This window comes from Leucopleurus acutus (assembly GCF_964270905.1).
Source record: "Leucopleurus acutus genome assembly, chromosome: 8".
Classification (NCBI taxonomy): Eukaryota; Metazoa; Chordata; class Mammalia; order Artiodactyla; family Delphinidae; genus Leucopleurus; species Leucopleurus acutus.
The window spans coordinates 34,469,507-34,491,969 of NC_139151.1; the positions used below are offsets into that span (position 1 = coordinate 34,469,507).

Consider the following 22,463-nt stretch of genomic DNA (forward strand, 5'->3'; position numbering starts at 1 on the left):
TTTTCATTGCTGTGATGACGTAAGATGTGGTGTACCTTTTCATATAATTGTTTGCCGTCTGCATATCTTCTTTGATGACATGTCTGTTAAGGTTTTGGGGTCATTTTAAACTCATGTTGTTGAAGTTCTTATGTTGATTTTTAAAAGTACTTTGTATATTTAAATAACTGTCATTTATCAGATGTGCCTTTTTGCAAATATTTTCATCGAGGCTGTGGCTTGTCTCCTAATTCTCTTGATTTTTTTTCACAGAATATATTATGGAAACTTAAAAATTTATAAGTACGTTGAAAAATAAAACACTTTAAGGAACGAACACCATACTTAAATAAAATTTAAATGCCAGCACTATGAGATGATGCTCCACATGGCAACAATTGGCGTAATCATGAGGGATGAGTTTGCCTGGGTTTGGTACCACAACCTAATTTGAAATTTCTAGGATTTTTCCAAGTAGTTTAGTTCTTACAAAATGTTTCTCTAAATATTTAGTCTTTTATCAATCATAATTGAAATATAGCCCAAAGTGTATTGTACTTAAAATCAGTAGATATATGAATGAAATTGTTTACTTATTAGAAGTGTGACCTTGTCAAAGATACTTATCTGCCCCCTGAGTTTCCGTTTCCAAAGAAGACAGTAATAATATCCACTTCAAATGTTTGTTGACAGTATTATTGATATAAGCTATGCAAAAGAGACTGGCACAGAACCTGGTAATAATCAAGCACTAGTGCTTCTCTCTGTTAATTAGCCTTGTACTGTTTTGTTGATATATCCAAAAATGACAAAGTTAGAGAACATTTAGAAAATGTTGTTCAAACCATAATGTTAATAGCTGTATAGTCATCCTGAATTTAACTGATTTCTTAGTGTTGGACATTTGAATAATTTATTTTCTACTCATAAATGCTAAGTATATGCTGATATCTCTGTGTACATTGTTTATTATTTCCTTATGCAAAACACATTTCTAGAAATAAAATATGAGATTGAAGGATATGACTGTTTTGAGGTTCTTGAATTTCATTGTCAAATTGTCCTTCAGAAATTTAATATTTTTGCTTTCAATATATGAATTTATTTAGTCTTAATCCTAAATCAGAATTGGAAGCAATTGTAATTAAATACATTAAAAAAATTTTGAAATAGGTGTGGAACATAAGACTAACTTATGACCAAGATAGCCTTAACATTTTCCTCAACTTCACTTAACATTTGACAGGTTTCCTCCTGACTATGGTCCCCTAACCTCCATTTTCTTAGAGCATTTACTTTATAAGAACTGCAGTTATAAATTCCTTCTTTGCTTCTGTGAAATGTAAATCTTTACCCAGTCTCTTACCAGTTTTAAAACCCAAGAATGTCTTTCTCAAGGACCTGGGAGCCATTTTTTTTTTTGAAATGTAATCATCAAAAAAGAGAGGGTTCCTATTTCCCAGACTCTATAAGATGGTAAGAGGCTAACTTCAATAAACACCAATGGCCTTATCACACTGGCCAAACTCCTCCTTAATGTCCTCCACCTTTCCAGATCTTAAAAACTCACTTTCTGTTTCACAGGTGAGTTTAACCTCTCTCCTCTATTGCAATAGTCTTAACTCCTACTGCAATAGTCTTGAATAAAGTCTTTTTTCCCTGCTTAACTCCAACAGGTGCAATTTTCTTTTGACACTTACCATCTTGTTTGACGGCATCTGAGGAATGATAAAGATTGATGGGGGAATAATAATGTTGAGCTGCCCCTCGCCAGTTCGGTGAAGAAACACTCAGTGTTCCTAATGGAGGACTGCTGTATCGTGGTCTAGTCTTTGAACCATAGAGGGATGAAGATGAACTCTTCTTAATTCTTAGCAAAGTAGCATATGAAGTAGAGAGACTAGGAAGAGTTCCAGAGTATTCTGTAAAATAATAATAATAAAAAGTGAATTCTGAGGAAACTGGTTTTTTTTAATGAAAATTTTTCTTCTGAAGACATTGTTGAAAATCTCCCTTGGAGATGCAATGAAATGCAAACTACAGTGGGAATGGAAAAAATAAAATATTAAAAATATATTTTAAAACATTTTCTGAAAACTCTACTAGTTATAAAGTTGGTGTTTTGCAAGAAAGAAAGAAAGAGAGAAAAAAGACATGAAGGAGGAAAGAAAAGAAAGGAAGGAGGGACTTCCCTGGTGGCACAATGGTTAGGATCCACCTGCCAATGCAGGGTACACGGGTTTGAGCCCTGGTCCGGGAAGATTCCGCATGCCGTGGAGCAACTAAGCCCATGTGCCACAACTGCTGAGCCTGCACTCTAGAGCCTGTGAGCCACAACTACTGAGCCCACGTGCCACAACTACGGGAGCCGGCACACCTAGACCCCGTGCTTGCAACAAAAGAAGCCACTGCAATGAGAAGACCGTGCACCACAACGAAGAGTAGCCCCTGCTCGCTGCAAGTAGAGGAAGCCCATGCACAGCAATGAAGACCCAATGCAGCCAAAAATAAATAAATTAATTAATTTTTTAAAAAAAGAAAAGGAAAGGAGGAAGGAAAAGAGAAAAAGGAAGGAAGGAAAGGAGGAATGAAGGAAAGAAGGAAGAAAGGAAGGGAGGGAAGAAGGACGCAATCTGTCCAAATTTCATTTCTTTTATTTTCTTTGTCAGGAATATTTGGTCTTAATATTAAAATATCCATTCACACACATTAAATCAGTTCTTTATTATTTAAAAATGAGAAAAAGAGGAAAACAGCATTATCAATTACATTCTACAAATATAGATCTGATCTTCATCACCTAAAGTTTATCATATAGTAGGAAATGTGTCTAATGAAGCATATATATTTGCACTAGACTGTAAGTTATGCCTCATGTTCTTGAAAAGCAGTCAAATCCATTATGGAATGTAAAAAAAAAAATAGATGGAATTTGTTTTGTAGAGTTTGTTATATATAATCTATATAACAATATTATTAAGTAGGAATACTATTATGAAATTCCTACCTTTGATGATTATTGAGAAACATATTGCCCATATTTTACTTTAGTCTCTAAGATTTTTCATTAGAAAAGATATGCATATTGCCTGAAGTAGATTGTACTGACTCTCCTTTACGACCACAGGGAAGTCAATTTGGTGTATAGATCAAACGTTTAAAAACACAAACTAATTATGATGAATTCTGAAAAACAATTAAGAATTGGATTTTTTCTATGTCTAATATCGGCTGTATTCGACAATTCATTGATTTTGGAAGTACCCTTAGTAGACAGACATTTTTGGTCAGGGTATTTGACATTTCAACTTAATGGATGTTAATTTAATTTTGGATAAAAAATAATTTATATTTGTGAGTAAGCTTTCTCACAATTAAGATTATTTAGAATCATTATCCTGTCTCATAGAGATATTTTGGAATGCATGAAGCATTTCTGTGATTTGAAAATAACCCTTTAGGTGTTAAGCATCAAATTAAATTTAACATTTTCTGTTCTGTGAAATTGTAAATATGATTTCTCTGAAACTCAAAAAGGTATATTTTTAGATGCACTCCACCTTTAAAATGAGCATGATATGTGTAGTCCAATCCCATCAGGAGCTGTTAAGAGATTCATGTCCTTTCGTCTTTGTGTTCAACCACAAGTCTGGTAAAGATGGATCAATTTTAACTGAAAATAGCTAGGCTCTCCTGGGCAAACTATATGAGAACAGATTATGGGTAGACATAAAATCTCCTTTAAAACCTGAAATTAAATGCAAGTTTTGGCACCTAGAGGTGTAAGGTAATGAAAAGAGAATGAGTTTCTTTAAAGTATTTTGTAGTTGTAGTCTCTGAAACTACTCATTTCTCTGTGTAGTCTTTTGCTTTTGTTTTAGCTGCCTACCTTGCTCATATACAAAAGAAATAAAGAACTGTCCCATGCTAGTGTTTAAAATTAAAATGGAGTATGAGAATGTGGCTTATAGTTCTTAAAGCTAGATAAGGATAATCAATGGAAAACTAGAAAGGCCACAGTGAAGTTCAAAAAAGCCAGGATAATGCTTGTAAAACATATATATATATATATATATATATATATATATATATATATATATATATATATATATATATATATATATATACAAAATGCATACTGTCCAAGTGGTACAATAATTGGCTTATGACACTCCATGTAATTAGAGATGAACCAAATTAGGATTTGGTTGTTGTGTTTCACAACAGGATTTCATTTGTTATGTAATCAGTTGCATCTGTTGCTGTAGAAATTACTTTTTCATCAATTAAAGTGACTCCAAATCTGCTACTAGAAATTTAACAGTTTATTCATTCATTCATGTATTCAAAAAGCGTGTAATGAGAACTCAATAGGGGATAAGTGTGAGGGATACAAGGATGAACAAATATAGTTGTCCCCTCATATCTGCAGATTCTGCATCCACAGATTCAACCAACCACAAATCAAAAATATTCAGGGAAAATAATTTCCAGGAAGTTCCAAAAAGCAAAACTTGAATTTGCTGCACACCAACAACTATTCATATAGTACTTACATTGAACTAGGTATTGTAAATAATCTAGAGATGATTTAAAGTATTCAGGAGGATGTGTGTGAGTTATATGTAAATACTAATCCATTTTATACAAGGGCCTTGAGCATCCTCGGATCTTGGTATCCAAAGGAATCTTGGAACCATTGCCCCATGGATTCTGAGAGAAAATAGTATTGCATCAGCCTTCAAGGAGCTTATGATCTAGTGGAGAAGAAAGGTAACTATGTGTGCAACTTTAGTGTGAGAGAAAGGTAAATTCAGGAACCTATGGACTCTCATCCACAGCCACAGAATCCTCTTATTCAGCCTAGGGACATCAGAAAATGATTTTCAGATGAAATACTATCCAAACTGAGCCCTGAAAACCTGTTAGTGATTAGCTCACCAAAACTCTGTGTAGGAAAATAAAGATATTCTATACAAAGGGGAGAAAGTATATGAAGAACTGGAAAGGAAAGGCAGCATGTCATACTTGGTAGATTAAAATAGTCTGGAACCCAGGGTTAGAGGCATACAGATGAGAGAAGAGGTAAGGCTGGATAATTAAGCAAGGGACCAGTGATGAAATGTATATCATGCGAAAATGGAAAGAAAACAATATGCATTTTAGAAAGATCACTCTGGCTAAAGTGCCATTTGGACTAAGACAAAAGGAAAAAAGACTACCCAAGAGCCTAAAACTGTAAAAAAGCAAAGATTAGTCAGAACTGAGAAGGTGATCATCTGTATGGGAAGGAAATAAATAAAATTACTGACAGATTGAATTGAAGGCAAGGAAGGGAAAGTAAGAAACTAAGGATGGTCTGTGCTACAAAAAATGGATAAAAATGCAGGAAAAGCACATGCTTGAGATGAAAGCTCAATAATTCAGTTTTGGGCAGGTAGAGAGTTAGAGGTGCTTCTAACGCATTTATGTTGATTATAAAATTCTGTAAACATAAAGGCTCATGAGAGATTATTAAATGGTAATCAAAGAGGTGGTTATAAAAACTATGAGAATTGATAAATTTGCCAATGAAATAGGTAAAATGAAAACTTGAGTGTTTAAAATGGTAACCTGAGGAGCACCAGCATTTCAAATAAAAGCAGAGGTAGTAGAACCTGGAAATGAAAGAGGAAAAGCAGAAAAGTGGGACGTCATTGAAGGGAAGGGAAAGGAAGAGAGCTTTCAAAGCAAATAGGAGAGCAGTAGACAGTGTTTAAAGATCAGTGTAGAGAGGCTGCCCTGAAAAGAGGGAATGCCCAGCAGTATCAAAGCTGCCCTACTGCTCCACATACAATGCACAGTTGTACGTGAAAGTGGGGTCAGAGTCAGGAGCTAAAGAGGACTTTCCAGGCTCTGGAGAGAGTCTCAAACCCCTAAACTGCCATTTCCATTGCATTAGACGTAAAGACCCTAGACTTAGCTGGTAGCCTCCATTAGTCTCCTGGTCTGAGAGCAACTGATTATTAATTCAGTGAGGTATCCCTCTCTCAAGGGCATTTTTAATTCTTCTACCTGATGCCATTCTAGCTGCCCAGGCTTTTTTTCTGACATCTCTGATTTTCCCACTCTGCAATCCCAGTTCTGGGGATCCTCAGCTCTGGAAAATAGATATATTAGCATAAATAAATGGGAAATGGTGTTTCAATTACAGGACTTTTATATTTACATCTTATCTTCTGTCCTCAAGCTCCATACCTTGTTGGATCTCCTGATGATGTTACTTCCTATTTCACTGAGAAATTAGAAGAAATCAGAAGAAAGTGTCCTTCACATGCTCCTACCACCTGTACGTACACTCATATACCCTGCCTTGCATTCACTGATATGCTATGGATAAATAGTCTGTGCACCTATTAAAGGCCAGTTGTGTGCATTGAATCTCATTCCATCTTATCTTGACTCCTGAAGGACATTGTTCTAGAAATTTCCCTCTCTCTCCTTCAGCATCAATCATTGTCTCCCTGTTAGATCATTCCCATAACTGTACAGAAATTCCTCTAAACTTAAAAAGGCCACCTTGACCTACCATTTCTTCCACTTATTTTCCTTTACATCAAGACTTCTTGAGAAGAGCTATGGGTGGTCATTGTGTTCAATTCCTCTCCCCCGCTTCTCCCTTGAGCCTATTCCAAGCAGCCTTGCCTGTACCACTCCACAATAAAGACTCTCTTCCAAGTTAATAGTGACCAGGTCACTGCTAAATGTAAGGATCAATTATCACTCTACTAGGCCTATCAGCCATGTGCAACATGGATAACGATTCCTTTTTTCTTTAAATATTTTCTTCATGTGATTCTGGGATACTGCAATCTCATGTTTTTATTCCTATTTCATTGGATACTCCTTATTTCCTTGCCTAGTTCTTCTTTGTCTCCTCAACTTCTAAATGTTAGTGTACTATAAAAAAAAAGTCTTCTCCACTTACACTAGCTCTTAAATGCTCTTGTTCATGAACATCAACTCCTTCCCAAATGAATTCCACGTTTACTATAGTCTCAGTTACTTGGTCCCCGCTCCAAGTCTTTGATATTCCAATATTTCCTACTCTTAACTCCTTCTCCTAAGTAATGTCTCTTTGCTCACTCTCCTTTAGTGGTTCTGCCTCAGCTCCTAAGAATTTCCTGACCTCTGTCCTAAAAGACATCTCTCAAAATAGATCATTTGGTAAATATTACTCAGGGTTCAGAATCTGTTTTTAGTCATCACTTCAAGAACTGTTATTTAAGAAATAGGAGAGTAGGTTGGGTCTAAATTCTGAGCCCAGGATTTCAAAGAAGCTTAGTGAAATATAAATACTAAGTGACAATCCAGTGGTCTCTGGACTGAATTCCTTCCACACATAACTCCTTGCTTGCTTTCAGCAAGCTCAAACATCATTTTCTCCCAAATTCACTATTTTCTCACTCAACATTCATTGATTTTTTTCAACATCTCTTCATTGAATTTCTACTAAGTGTTGGGAACTGGGGATACAGTTGCAAGTAAATCACATGTGGTTCCTGACTTCATGGAATTTACAATCTGGGAGTATTGGTAGAAGATTACACTTGAGTAAAGCATTAATAGAGGAATATTAAATAAACAAAAAAAATTATTCTTAAAAATATATAAAACCAAGAACTATGATACATATAATGAAGAAAAAGGAAAACAAAGAAAGCAGAGTGTCCCAGGAGGAAGCTTGTCTACAACATTTAGTTTTCTTTGCTGACATCATGACTGAGTTACTGGGAACAAAATCTCTTCTCTTGGCTGTGGTGTGTACATATTCCTCCTACACCTTGGCCACTCGTTTTATTGAATGAGAATTTTGGATCTTTCAGTAAACCTGTCTGTATTATAGGCTCCGAAGTTAGATGGCCTCATTTAATCTGGACTCTACCCCACAGCAGCTCTGTGGCTTTGGGCAAGACATAAATGGCTCTGTGCCAATTTCCTTGTCTTTAGAATGGGGGATAACAATAGTACTTCCTTCACAGGTTGTTGTAGAGATTAAATAAATCAATACACATAAAGCACTTAGAACTTTAGAGTTTTACCTGGTTCACAGTAAGAACTCAATATATAATAAATATATTATCTGTACTTTTTAACATATGATATATATCTGTATCTATTTATATCTATCTATATCTATCTATCTATATCTATCTATCTATCTATCTATCTATCTATTATCTGCACTTTAGTTAACACCCTGTACTACTCTCTGGTGGACATAATTTTTTTCCAGTTTTATTGAGATATAATTAACATGCAGCACTGTATAAGTTTAAGGTGTACAACATAATGTTTTGACTTACATACATCATGAGATGATCCCCACAATGGGTTTAGTGAGCACCCATCATCTCATATAGATACAACATCATATAAATAGAAAAAAAATTTTTTCCTTGTGATGAGAACTCAGGATTTACTCTCTAAACAACTTTCATTTATAACATACAGCAGTGTTCATTATCTTTATAATGTTGTACATTCTATCCCTAGTACTTATTTATCTTATAACCAGAAGTTTGTACTTTTTGATCACCTTCATCCAATTTCCCCTCCCCCAACCCACCATCTCTGGTAACCATAAATCTGATCTCCTTTTTCATGGGTTTGTTTGTTTGGTTGGTTGGTTGGTTTTGAAGTATAAGTGACCTGCAATACTCTTAGTTCTTGGTAGACAAGATAGTGATTCAATATTTCTATATATTTCAAAATGATCACCATGATAAGTCTAGCTGTCATCTGTCACCATACAAAGATATTACATAACTGTTGGCTATATTCCCCACACAGTTCATTTCATACCTGTGACTCATTTATTTTTTAATTGAAAGTTTATACTGCTTAATCTTCCTTACCTATTTCTCTCCTCCTCCTATCTCCCTCCCCTCTGGCAACCACCTGTTTTTCCTCTGTACCTATGACTCTGTTTCTTTTTGGTTATGCTTGAACAGTTTTTCATTTATTTTTTTAGATTCTGCATACAAGTGAAATCACACAGTGTTTGTCTTTCTCTTTCTGCCATATTTCACTTAGCATAATATCCTCTAGGTCCATCCATGTTGTCACAAATGGCAAAATTTCATTCTCTTTTAGGGCTGAGTAATATTCATATATATATATATATATATATATATAAAATATCATATCTTCTCTATTCATTTGTCTCTTGATGGGCACTTAAGTTGTTTCCATATCTTGGCTATTGTAAATAATGTTTCAGTAAGCAGAAGGCTGCATATATCTTTTCAATTTAGTGTTTCATAGTGGCTGCACCAATCTACATTCCCATCTGGTGGACTTAATTGAATATTGGGCTTACTCTTTCCAGATTTGATTGGGTTACAAAGTGAAAGTATAAATACCAAATTTTAATACTCACTTTACTCTGAGGAATTAAAAGCATGAAAAATGAAAGGGGAATAGTTAGACTTCTATTACCTTGACAGATGTATTCCCATGAGTGAGTTCCTAAGAAAAAATTGTGGCCACTGATGGAAACCATAGATCTACAGAAAACTCAAAGCCTATAAATTCTTGTGTTTATATTGGCTATATCAATACTTATCTATCTTTTTTCCCTATTCCTGTCCAGGGTTTGGAAGGAAAAGTGACTCATAATTTCTTTCGAGAGAAATCTTCATCAGTTGCTCAAACTTTTAATGAATATTTATGCTGAAAGTGTCAGCAGAATCTTTATTATACATTAATGGATAATGATTAATGAATACATTAATCATTTTTTCTTCTATTTTCCCAATTCTTATAGATCAGACCTTAGGGAATGTGCATTACAGTTATTAAGTGGTCTAGAGATTTTGTGATAAAACTCAATTAACCTGGTGCTCTCACACCATGGAATTCCAGATGGAGGTTGGGTATGAGTAAATATTAATACCTTTATTAAATATTTCCTAATAAAGTGACCCTGAATATTATCTGATCCAGGACAACTGCACTTATATTATTTAATAAAATTGTAGCCTATTAAGTCAGAATGGCATTGCCACCACTTCAGTCTTGGAACTAGAAGCACTGTTTTTTTCACTAATTAAAAGGTCAGTTTATAGATGTGACATTGCTATTGAATGTAAGTAATATTCAAGAAATAAGGGATTAGAATTGGCAGCACTAGAATTTTATGGCAATATTTGTGAATAAATAAAAATGAAAATGCCAATATGATAAAGGATACATTTTAAAATATTTAATCTCTTACCATATTTGAAATTTTCTGGTACCAACCATACTTCAGAATTCTATCTCTATTACTAAGTGTGAAAAACATATGTACCAGGAACTGAAAGCACTTAAAATCTTAATGAAAAAACTAGACCATCACTATTGGATTCTGTATTTGAATGTTTTCTGTCCATTATCCATAGAGTGCTGTTAATTTTTATAGCCAAACAAGGATAAGCAACAGCAAAAATTTATGGAATGACAGGTCTTTATATAAATTCATTTATTTCCTATAGTTCTAGTTTGATTTTAAATATTTATTTAAACTCTTATAAATATAAGTAAACTATAGCAGCAAGTGATATGTGATATTCTGAAGAATATTAATGCTTAGTCACTGGCTCATAAGTCAGAGGAGCAAAGAGTGCCACCATCTACTGATGACACTGTGTACAGAAAGAGCAGAAGTCATACAATATCTATGCCCACAGTGTGACTCAATTTGGCATCAAAGTCAGGATAAAGAAATTTCATATCTGATCTTTTTCAAGGTAATTGCTAAGGCTGTCCTCTCTTCGATAAGAATTAATGTTAATTGTGCAACTTTAGCCTGCTACTGTTTTATGAAGCCTGCAAGGATGGATGCAACACCTCAGTGAAGCCAGTCATGTGAAACATATTTAGAACTGGTTAATAATTTATAAATAATGTGCATCATTTCAATTTGGTTGTCTTCATCTATGGCAGAGGACAGTCTGATAGAGCCTGAGTCACATGGGTTCTATGTCTCAACTCAGCACTTTCTTCAAGAAGTGTATTATGTGTAAATTTTACAGTGTTTTAGCTGCAGGAGTAAGAAGGGAGTGCAAAGGATGAATTCACAATTTTTAAAGCACCAAAGTATAGCATCTAAACTGTAGTACTTTTCTTACTGACATAAGAAAAATATTTTAACAGCATTGCATTTCTAGTGTTGTCTACATATGAAGGAAAAATAGACTTACAGGGTAAAAAAGAAACATAACTCTAAATTATTTCTATCACTCCTTTTTAGGTACACTGTGTTTGGATTTGAGGTCATAATGATTTCAAATTTGGAGAACTTTATTTTCTTTTCTGAATATTAATTCTCAGTTATATGCACAGATAGATCATGAAAGCTGTTACACCTAAATCTGGGAAGTATATATGCTTTTACTGCAAAAAAAAAAAAAAGAGAGAGAGAGAGAGAGAGAGCTTCTTACAGTTCTTGTGTAAATTTTTTTCACTATTGTCAAAAGTTTTTCAAAATCCATAGTATTTAGAGGGCAGATAGCAGAAGCAAGAAGAATGACAATCTTGCAGCCTGTGGAACAAAAAACATATTCATAGGAAGATAGACAAGTTGAAAAGGCAGAAGGTCATGTACCAGATGAAGGAAAAATGTAAAACCCCAGAAAAACAACTAAATGAAGTGGAGATAGACAACCTTCCAGAAAAAGAATTCAGAATAATGATAGTGAAGATGATCCAGGACCTCGGAAAAGGAATGGAGGCAAAGATCGAGAAGATACAAGAAATGTATAACAAAGACCTAGAAGAATTAAAGAACAGAGATGAAAAATACAATAATAGAAATGAAAAAATACACTAGAAGGAATCAATAGCAGAATACCTGAGGAAGAAAAACAGATTAGTGACCTGGAAAACAGATTGATGGAATTCACTGCTGCAGAAGAGAATAAAGAAAAAAGTATGAAAAGAAATAAAGACAGCCTTAGAGACTTCTGGGACAACATTAAACTCAACAACATTCTCATTATAGGGGTCCCAGAAGGAGAAGAGAGAGAAAAAGGACCCAAGAAAATATTTGAAGATATTATAGTTGAAAAATTCCCTAACATGGAAAAGGAAATAGCCACCCAAGTCCAGGAAGCACAGAGAGTCCCATACAGGATAAACCCAAGGAGAACCATGCCAAGACACCTAGTAATCAAATTGGTAAAAATTAAAGACAAAGAAAAATTATTGAAAGTAGCAAGGGAAAAATGACAAATAATATACAAGGGAAGTCCCATAAGATTAAGAGCAGATTTCTCAGCAGAAACTCTAAAAGCTAGAAGGGAGCGGCATGATATACTTAAAGTGATGAAAGAGAAGAACCTACAACCAAGATTACTCTACCCAGCAAGGATCTCATTCAGATTCAATGGAGAAATCAAAAGCTTTAGAGACAAGCAAAATCTAAGAGAATTCAGCACCACTAAACCAGCTCTACAACAAATGCTAAAGGAACTTCTCTAAGTGGGAAACACAAGAGAAGAAAAGGACCTACAAAAACAAACCCAAAACGATTAAGAAAATGGCAATAGGAACATACATATTGATAATTACCTTAAACGTGAATGGACTAAATGCTCCAACCAAAAGACACAGGCTTGCTGAATGGATACAAAGACAAGACCCATATATATGCTGTCTACAAGACACCAACTTCAGACTTAGGGACACATACAGTCTGAAAGTGAGGGGATGGAAAAAAAATATTCCATGCAAATGGAAATCAAAAGAAAGCTGTAGTAGCAATACTCATATGAGATAAAATAGACTTTAAAATAAAGAATGTTATAAGAGACAAGGAAGGACACTACATAATGATCAAGGAATCAATCCAAGAAGAAGATATAACAATTATAAATATGTATGCATCCAAGATAGGAGCAACTCAATACATAAGGCAACAGCTAGCAGCTATAAAAGAGGAAATCGACAGTGACACAATAATAGTGGGGGACTTTAACACCTCATTTACACCAATGGACAGATCATCCAAACAGAAAATTAATAAAGAAACACAAGCTTTAAATGACACAATAGACCAAATAGATTTAACTGATATTTATAGGACTTTCCGTCCAAAAACAGCAGATTACACTTTCTACTCAAGTGCACATGGAACATTTTCCAGGATAGATCACATCTTGGTTCACAAATCAAGCCTCAGTAAATTTAAGAAAATTGAAATCATATTGAGCATTGTTTCTGACCAAAACGCTATGAGATTAGAAACCAATTACAGGGAAAAAAAGTAAAAAAAAAACACAAGCACATGGAGGCTAAACAATACATTACTAAATAACTAGGTGATCATTGAAGAAATCAAAGAGGAAATCAAAAAACACCTACAGAAAAATGACAAAGAAAACACGATGATCCAAATCCTATGGGATGCAGCAAAAGCACTTCTAAGAGAGAAGTTTATAGCTATACAAGCTTACCTCAAGAAACAAGAAAAATCTCAAGTAAACAATCTAACTTTACACCTAAAGGAATTAGAGAAAGAAGAACAAACAAAACCCAAAGTTAGCAGAAGGAAACAAATCATAAAGGTCAGAGCAGAAATAAATGAAATAGAAACAAAGAAAACAATAGCAAAGATTAATAAAACTAAAAGCTGGTTCTTTGAGAAGATAAACAAAATTGACAAACCATTAGCCAGACTCATCAAGAAAAAGAGGGAGAGCACTCAAATCAATAAAATTAGAAATGAAAAAGAAGTTACAACAGACACTGCAGAAATACAAAGCATCATAAGAGACTACTACAAGCAACTCTATGCCAATAAAATGGACAATCTGGAAGAAATGGACAAATTCTTAGAAAGGTATAACCTTCCAAGACTGAACTAGGAAGAAATAGAAAATATGAACAGACCAATCACAAGTAATGAAATTGAAACTGTGATTAAAAATCTTCCAACAAATAGAAGTCCAGGACCAGATGGTTTCACAGGTGAATTCTATCAAACATTTAGAGAAGAGCTAACACCCATCCTTCTCAAACTCTTCCAAAATACTGTAGAGGAAGGAACACTCCCAAATTCATTCTATGAGGCCACCATCACCCTGATACCAAAAGTCGACAAAGATACTAAAAAAAAAGAAAATTACAGACCAATATCACTGATGAATATAGATATAAAAATCCTCAACAAAATACTAGCAAACAGGATCCAACAACAGATTAAAAGGATCATACACCATGATCAAGTGGGATTTATTCAAGGGATGCAAGAATTCTTCAATATACGCAAATCAATCAATGTGACACACCATATTAACAAATTGAAGAAAAAAAAACAATATGATCATCTCAATAGATGAAGAAATAGCTTTTGACAAAATTCAACACCCATTTATGATAAAAACTCTCCAGAAAGTGGACATAGAGGGAACCTACCTCAACATAATAAAGGCCATATATGACAAACCCACAACAAACATCATTCTCAATGGTGAAAAACTGGAAGCATTTCCTCTAAGATCAGGAACAAGACAAGGATGTCCACTCTCACCACAATTATTAAACATAGATTTGGAAGTCCTAGCCATGGCAATCAGAGAAGAAAAAGAAATAAAAGGAATCCAAACTGGAAAAGAGGAAGTGAAACTGTCACTGTTTGCAGATGACATGATACTATACATAGAGAATCCTAAAGATGCCACGAGAAAACTACTAGAGCTAATCAATGAATTTGGTAAATTTGCAGGATACAAAACTAATGCACAGAAATCTCTTGCATTCCTATACACTAATGATGAAAATTCTGAAAGAGTAATTAAGGAAACACTCCCATTTAGCATTGCAACAAAAAGAATAAAATACCTAGCAATATACCTACCTAGGGAGACAAAAGACCTATATGTAGAAAACTATAAGACACTGATGAAAGAAATTAAAGATGATACCAACAGATGGAGAGATATACCATGTTCTTGGATTGGAAGAAACAATATTGTGAAAATGACTATATTACCCAAAGCAATCTACAGATTCAATGCAATTCCTGTCAAATTACCAGTGGCATTTTTTATGGAACTATAACAATACATCTTAAAATTTTTATGGAGAAACAAAAGACCCCGAATAGTCAAAACAGTCCTAAGGGAAAAAAAAAACGGAGCTGGAGAAATCAGACTCCCTAACTTCAGACTATACGACAGAGCTACAGTAACCAAGACAATATGGTACTGACACAAAAACAGAAACATAGATCAATGGAACAAGATAGAAAGCCTAGAGATAAACCCACACACCTATGGTGATCTAATCTATGACAAAGGAGGCAAGGATATACAATGGAGAAAAGACAGTCTATTCAGTAAGTGGTGCTGGGAAAACTGGACAGCTACATATAAAAGAATGAAATTAGAACATTCCCTAACACCATACACAAAAATAAACTCAAAATGGATTAGAGACCTAAATGTAAGACCAGACACTATAAAACTCTTAGTGGAAAACATAGGAAGAACACTCTTTGACATAAATCACAGCAAGATCTTTTTTGACCCACCTCCTAGAGTAATGGAAATAAAAACAAAAATCAACAAATGGGACCTAGTTTTAATGAAACTTCAAAGCTTTTGCACAGCAAAGGAAACCATAAACAAGACAAAAAGACAACCCTAAAAATGGGAGAAAATATTTGCAAATGAATCAATGGACAGAGGATTAATCCCCCAAATATATAAACAGCTCATACAGCTCAATATTTAAAAAAAAATAGAAACCCAATCTAAAAATGGGTAGAAGACCTAAACAGACATTTCTCCAAAGAAGACATACAGATGGCCAAGAAGCACATGAAAAGCTGCTCAACATCACTAATTATTTGAGAAATTCAAATCCAAACTACAGTGAGGTATCACCTCACACCAGTTAAAATGGGCATCATCAGATAATCTACAAGCAACAAATGCTTAGAGGGTGTGTAGAAAAGGGAACCCTCTTGCACTGTTTGTGGGAATGTAAATTGATACAGCCACTATGGAGAACAGTATGGAGGTTTCTTAGAAACCTAAAACTAGAATTACCATATGACCCAGCAATCCCACTACTGGGCATATACCCAGAGAAAACCATAATTCAAAAAGACACATGCACCCCAATGTTCAGTGCAGCACTATATACAATAGTTAGGTCATGGAAGAAACCTAAATGCCCATCAACAGACAAATAGATAAAGAAGATGTGGTACATATATACAATGGAATATTACTCAGCCATAAAAAGGAATGAAATTGGTTCCTTTGTAGAGATGTGGATGGATCTAGATACTGTCATACAGAGTGAAGTAAGTCAGAAAGAGAAAAAGAAATGTCGCATATTAATGCATATATGTGGAACCTAGAAAAATGGTACAGATAAACCGGTTTGCAGAGCCGAAATTGAGACACTGATGTGGAGAACAAACGTATGGACACTAGGGTGGGAAAGTGGCGGTGGGTGGGAGTGTTGCTGTGCTGAACTGGGAGATTGGGATTTACATGTATACACTGATGTGTATAAAATGGTTGACTAATAAGAACCTGCTATATAAAAAAATTAAGAAAATTAAATTCTAAAAAAAAGAAGTTTATAGTGTTTAGATGATATCTCTTTAAATTGCCAAAAGCATAATGTGTGATTGAATTAAATTGATATTTCTTTCATAATATGAATACTGTTTTCTAATCACAGGAAATTAATAAAGGCAAGAGCTAGTTATGTAATATAACCAAATTAATTTAATGATTAAAAATTCCTTCTTGCTTGGGGTAAAGTTTCCATGAAGTTCTAACTTTGTAATGATTATATTAGCTTTTCCTTCCTATTCTCTGTGTGTTTAAGATAGATCAGATAGTACTTAATAATAAATCAAATAAAGCTGAAATTAGTTAGCAATAAATACTACAATTAAAAAAATTATAACACTAAACACCTTTCTCTTCTGTTTCTGAAAATATTCTATGGGAAATTTATGTTTTCATTATATGCAGTGATATGAAAAAGTAAACATATATGTCCAGTGTTTCTATGATGCAGTATAGACCCTAGAATCTATAAAATATGGATGCACTCAGTCCATTGTGGATTTAGTGATGGAATTCAAGGTGGCCAATTATATCAGTGGAATTTTAGATAGCTAAGAATAATCTTGAATTGTGAGGGCTACATAGGCACACATAATGCATTTGTGTGATTTAGCATTTTTTCAGTATATACAAAATGATCAACAATTATGTATCCCAAATTGAAAGGTAACTATGGAAATACATAAAGCAATAAAATGTGTAATCTTTGCCTTCAAAGAGTTCTTACAATCTAAGAGCAGAGTAATGTAAATTTCAGGGAAACCAGTTTATAATCATGGAATTTGAACAAAATTCAGTCTGACACTGATAGACACTCAGATAAAAACATAATCACGGTTTTTGAGTATATGTCTTCACAAGGTTTAGTTTTATTGTTTTTTTGTTTTTTAAATAGAGGATGCCTGGGAAGTGATTTTTACACTTGCATAGGCTAGAAGCCATACAGTAGTAGCAAGAGGGTACAATGACACCCTCCCTCATTAAGAAAATAAAGGTTTCTCTCAGGCCAGGTGGAATCCTCACTCCACATGGGCACTGTTTTGGGTAGACATGTGTCTCTCTGTAAGGAAGCCAGTAGGGTCCAAGGAAACTTCACCTTCCCACTTGGGTGGTCGTGCCAGCTCCTGCTTTGTGCAGCTGCTCTGAGCAAGTCAATTTCCTTATATTTTACAGTTAAAGATATCGCCATGTTTATCTTCTTTAGCTGTTGGTTATTGCCTTCCCAGCGATCACAGTCTCATTGTGATGTCCAAACCACAAACCACAATGTTAAAAAAAAAGAGACTGAAATAGGTGCATGATAGAATTACTGTTCAATCTAGCTTGTTTGGGAACACCTAGGAAAGATGCAGTTGATACCAATCAAAAAGGGTTTGGCACTAGATGTGAAATTTGAATTGAGCTTTGGTCATATCTTACAAATGGAAAATCAGCATTTTGGAAATTTGTTCATGATTTTTATTTTGCTACTTAGCACAGGAAAAAATTGCTGGGAATCCCTTCAAAGGGAATTTGTTATTAAGTCCCCAAATGACCTCATTATAAGGCAATTTTTCTTCAAAGGCAGTACCACAGCTTTGACCCTAGTAACCATAAGCTAGTGAGGCACATACTGGAATATGTGGAAACTGTACAACAAACAGCAATTTCTTCAAAGAGCTCAAAAGATAATTTCTCAATGACAATTTAGCAAAGTTATGTGAATTCTCATTTAACAGAAGAAATACCTGCAAATCACTTAAATTCACTTATCTGCAGTGGTTGTAGTACTCTAGCCTTAACTGACAGCTCATTTGTTCTATTTACTGAGTTAAATAATGATAAAGACATCGGACAGGCTAAAATCTTACAGCCTGATTCAGAATGTCACTCTCACCTTCAGTGCCTCCACATCTGCTTCATCTGTGTCACTTATTCAATATCTAGCAAACTCTATTTCCAGAAAGCAACGCCCAAGTGTGGAACTGCTATCTCTCAGGTACTTACAGATCACAAACCCTACTACTTTCCAACTCGAAAGTTTTACTTACATATGAATGAAGTTTCGAAGGAATAGGCATCTGGTACCTCTCTAAATCTTCGAGTGTTCATTCCTTTTGGTATGGCAATACAATTTATTCTTTTGGTATTGCCTTCAGGATCAGAAGAGTCCTTCTCTTATTAATCATTTTCCTTACGGAATAAGTTATAGTGTTCAGATTCAAAGGAATAGTGGTATTTAAGTTTCCCATGAAATCTAATTTTAAGCCTTCTGATTATAAAAGAAATATGTGCTCACTGTAGAATCAGAATTATCTCTTATCTTGCTACCCATAAGTATACCTTTTGCAAAAACCAAGAGACACTGATGTTTTCTCATTTGAGGTACAGACAGATATACCAACAAAAACATATGCTTATTTTTTGTTTTGCTTGAAGGAAACTAAGATCAGTTTATAGATGTTCTTTTAATTTTTCTTTAATACTATGATTTTTTATCCTGTCACAAATGTTCTTCAAAATAATTTTATTGCCTACAAAACGTTCCCAATAATGTGTTTTACTTTAATTTATTTAACTATGTTCTTGTGATTAGATTAATTTATCTGTCATATACAGGTTTTCTTTGCTATTGGAAAGTAGAGCATTCCTCTAAGGCCTTTCATAAGCCAAAATGGCGTAAAGTGAAGAAGCAATTACCTTAGGACACAACTTGCTAATGGATATACAAAGCAAATCGAGATAAGGCACAGACACTCACAGACACAATTCAAAGCTGTGGCGACCTGATGCTAAGATGCTGAGTGTAGTTCCCAGGCAAGGAGCTTGGGGGTGCCACTCTCAACGCTCTGGGTGCGCTGCCTCTATAACTGCTAGTCTCGATGCAAGACAAATGCTGACTGCCATTTTTGCTTTTTGACTTTTTTCGCAAAAGTGAAAATATTCAGATATCTTTTATTCTAGTGAAAACATCTAGTAATGTAAGTCTTTTGTAAAAGCAAAGTGACATAAAGCCACTTTCTCAAAGCAGAGGATATCTGTATAGTAATGCAGGAATATCTTTGTACATAAATCTTTGTGTGACTAATAATTTCCTTAGAAGAACATTGTAGAGGTGGAATTTCTGAATATGAAAATAGTTCTGGCTAGGATTTTTTTCTCAGAGATTTGACTTAATTATATTCCTGCTAGCATCGTAAGACAGCAGTAATTTTTAACATTTCATTATAGTATTTTTATTCCATTTTATAAGATGATTGCAATGTTAATTATCCTTTTAAATATGACAGTGGAAAATCCTATTTCATCAATAGCTTAGACATGCATTTTGGTTATGAGTTATATGCTTCATTTTTTCATATGTACATATTTCCTTATTGAATGTTTTATAAAATAGTTATCCTTTTTTTCCCTATTGAGTTGTGATTTCTTTTCCATGATTCTTAAAAGCATTTTGTGTATTATGATCATTAATTATTGCATTTGCTATAGTGTTCATTTTAACTTGATGATAATATGCTATAGAAATAAAATTGATATTTTTATGTAGGCAAGTTTATTGATTATTTTCTTTATGGTTTGCTTTCCTTACTTTTTCTTTCTTTTCCCTTTCTTTCTTTCTTTTTTCTCCTTTTTAATCTCTTTTTAATTTACTTGTGACAATTTTAAGAATCCAGATGTAGAAATATTAGTCAGATTGGCCCTAAAAACAGCACATATATTTAGTTTTCTTTGTGCTTTTTCAAATGCTAATTTAAAAGAAATTTCATATTAGCCTAAGATGATGCAAAGTTTATTTATTATTTTTTCAGAAGAAGGGGACAACAAATTTGTAACTACTATTGTAAAGTTCAAAAATTTTTAGAATATCTAACAGGTGATATCAATTTCTTTTATTCTTATGTCAGGTAAAAAAATTTGCCTGGGATAAAGAGGACTGATTCACCATGGGATGGAGAAATTCAGTGAATATTTAATCCAATTTAATAAAAAATGAATTTAAACCAAACCCACAGGCCAAAAAATACATTTAAACTGCACTAAGAAGAACCTTTCGAGACCAGTGTGGCCCCACGTGGTTTTACAGTAAAGGCAAACCTGCTTTACAAAACAATGCTTAAAAATATGTATTATTGGGCTTCCCTGGTGACGCAGTGGTTGAGAGTCCTCCTGCCGAGGCAGGGGACACGGGTTCATGCCCCGCTCCGGGAAGATCCCACATGCCGCAGAGCGGCTGGGCCCGTGAGCCATGGTCGCTGAGCCTGCGTGTCTGGAGCCTGTGCTCCACAATGGGAGAGGCCACAACAGTGAGAGGCCCGCGTACCGAAAAAAACAAAACAAAACAAAACTGTATTATTAGTGACATCTTACATGCTGTCAAAATATTTCTTATTTAAATTTTATTTGAGATTGTCACTAAGCTCACTTAACACCTTCGTTCTGAACACACTTAGTTGTGGCTACAAGTTTTAATTTCATGACAATGCAAAAAATTCTGACTTTTTGGATGACATTTTTCTTTCTTTTTGTTAATGATACTTGGTCAGTAGCTAAGGCTCAGTGACATTTATCAGCTACCTAATTAAAATGTAGACTCTTTTATAATAATTGCAAATGTGACCTTCATTTGTGTATTTTTGCTAGCTAGCATGTTTAGCCAAATGTCACAAAGAACCCTAATCCATTCTTTCCCATAATGTTTAATTATATCATATTGAAAGTGTTCATTCTTCAGTTACCATGGTTTATGAAATCACACTGCTTCCCTAGGGGGTGGGGAGCTATATTTCCAATGCCGTAATGAGCAGTGATTGCAAGGTTGTGTCTACAGGCTGCCAAAATAATTGGCTGAAAAGTGAAAATTCATTAAATTAACAGGTAGGTTTGCCTTCATGATGCCAAACAATAGCTCTGATTTGTTTTTCTCTATACAGATAAGGGATTCACGGCATAGCCTCAATTGTTTTGATTTTCCATAAAAACAGCCCAGATCTCTCCTCTCACTTTTTGGATCTTTCTATCTAATTGCCAGATGAATTCTCTTCCTGAATGTTCCACAGATATTTGCCACTTTACCCAATCTCCATACTTTCCGAGTCCTACCTTCTCCATACACATTAGCACTGCTCTAGTTAACTCTTTTCTCCTTAATTCTCCCTGGATCCTTCCAGTGCATGCTCCACAACTTCATGAAAGTCATGTTTCTAATGCAGAAATATGATTGTGGTACACTCCTGCCAAGGCAAAGCAAACCTTTAAACCTGCAAGGCAAAGCAAACTTTTCTTCTGAGAGAGAAGGCCCTTCTTATCTATTTGTCCAAATTCATATATTCTCTTTCCTGTCTTCCATCTCTAAAATTTTAATCAATCAATAATGAATTATCTACAGTTTCTCAAAGGAATCAGACCATATTTCCTTTTCAGCCTTTGTACTTGCTCTTTCCCTACTGCTGTTAATTATGAAGCAATGAATAGTTTATAAAAACATAATTTGGGGGATGTTCCAGTTATACATAACTCATCACTGTTATTCATAGAACTAAAGGTTAATGAAACATTTTATCTTGGTTGATAAAATATAATTCGAATTCAAAGATAGAATCAAACACATTTAATATATCCATTTACTGTTTATTATATGCCTTTAAAAATATTTTAATACTCCCATATTAAGAGATTTTATCTGTATTAAGCAAATATTGTAGGATTGATATAAAGAATTTTGTTCTCTTGAAACTATACTTTGCATGTAGTTATGAGATTATAAATATACAATTAAATCTATCACAACGTCAAAGTGTATACTTTACTAAGACTTTTTTACCTTACAAAACACATGTCCATGTAATAATGTTTGGGTGAACACATAGAATTGGGATAATAGATATG

General features: G+C 34.3%; 1 protein-coding gene across 3 annotated transcripts in view; it reads right to left on the reverse strand.

Moving 5' to 3' along the window:
- The window catches only part of CNTN5 (contactin 5), a gene marked incomplete at both ends in the record, with an annotated part of 797,505 nt that overhangs the window by 519,356 nt on the left and 255,686 nt on the right, over nt 1–22,463 (reverse strand). The window contains one exon of one of the 3 annotated variants that reach the window (XM_082845316.1): nt 1,680–1,901. The exons of the other annotated variants lie outside the window; for them this stretch is intronic. Coding sequence (XP_082701442.1) covers nt 1,680–1,901 — 222 coding nt within the window. The remainder of the gene's footprint in view (nt 1–1,679; nt 1,902–22,463) is intronic. 3 annotated transcript variants of the gene reach the window in all.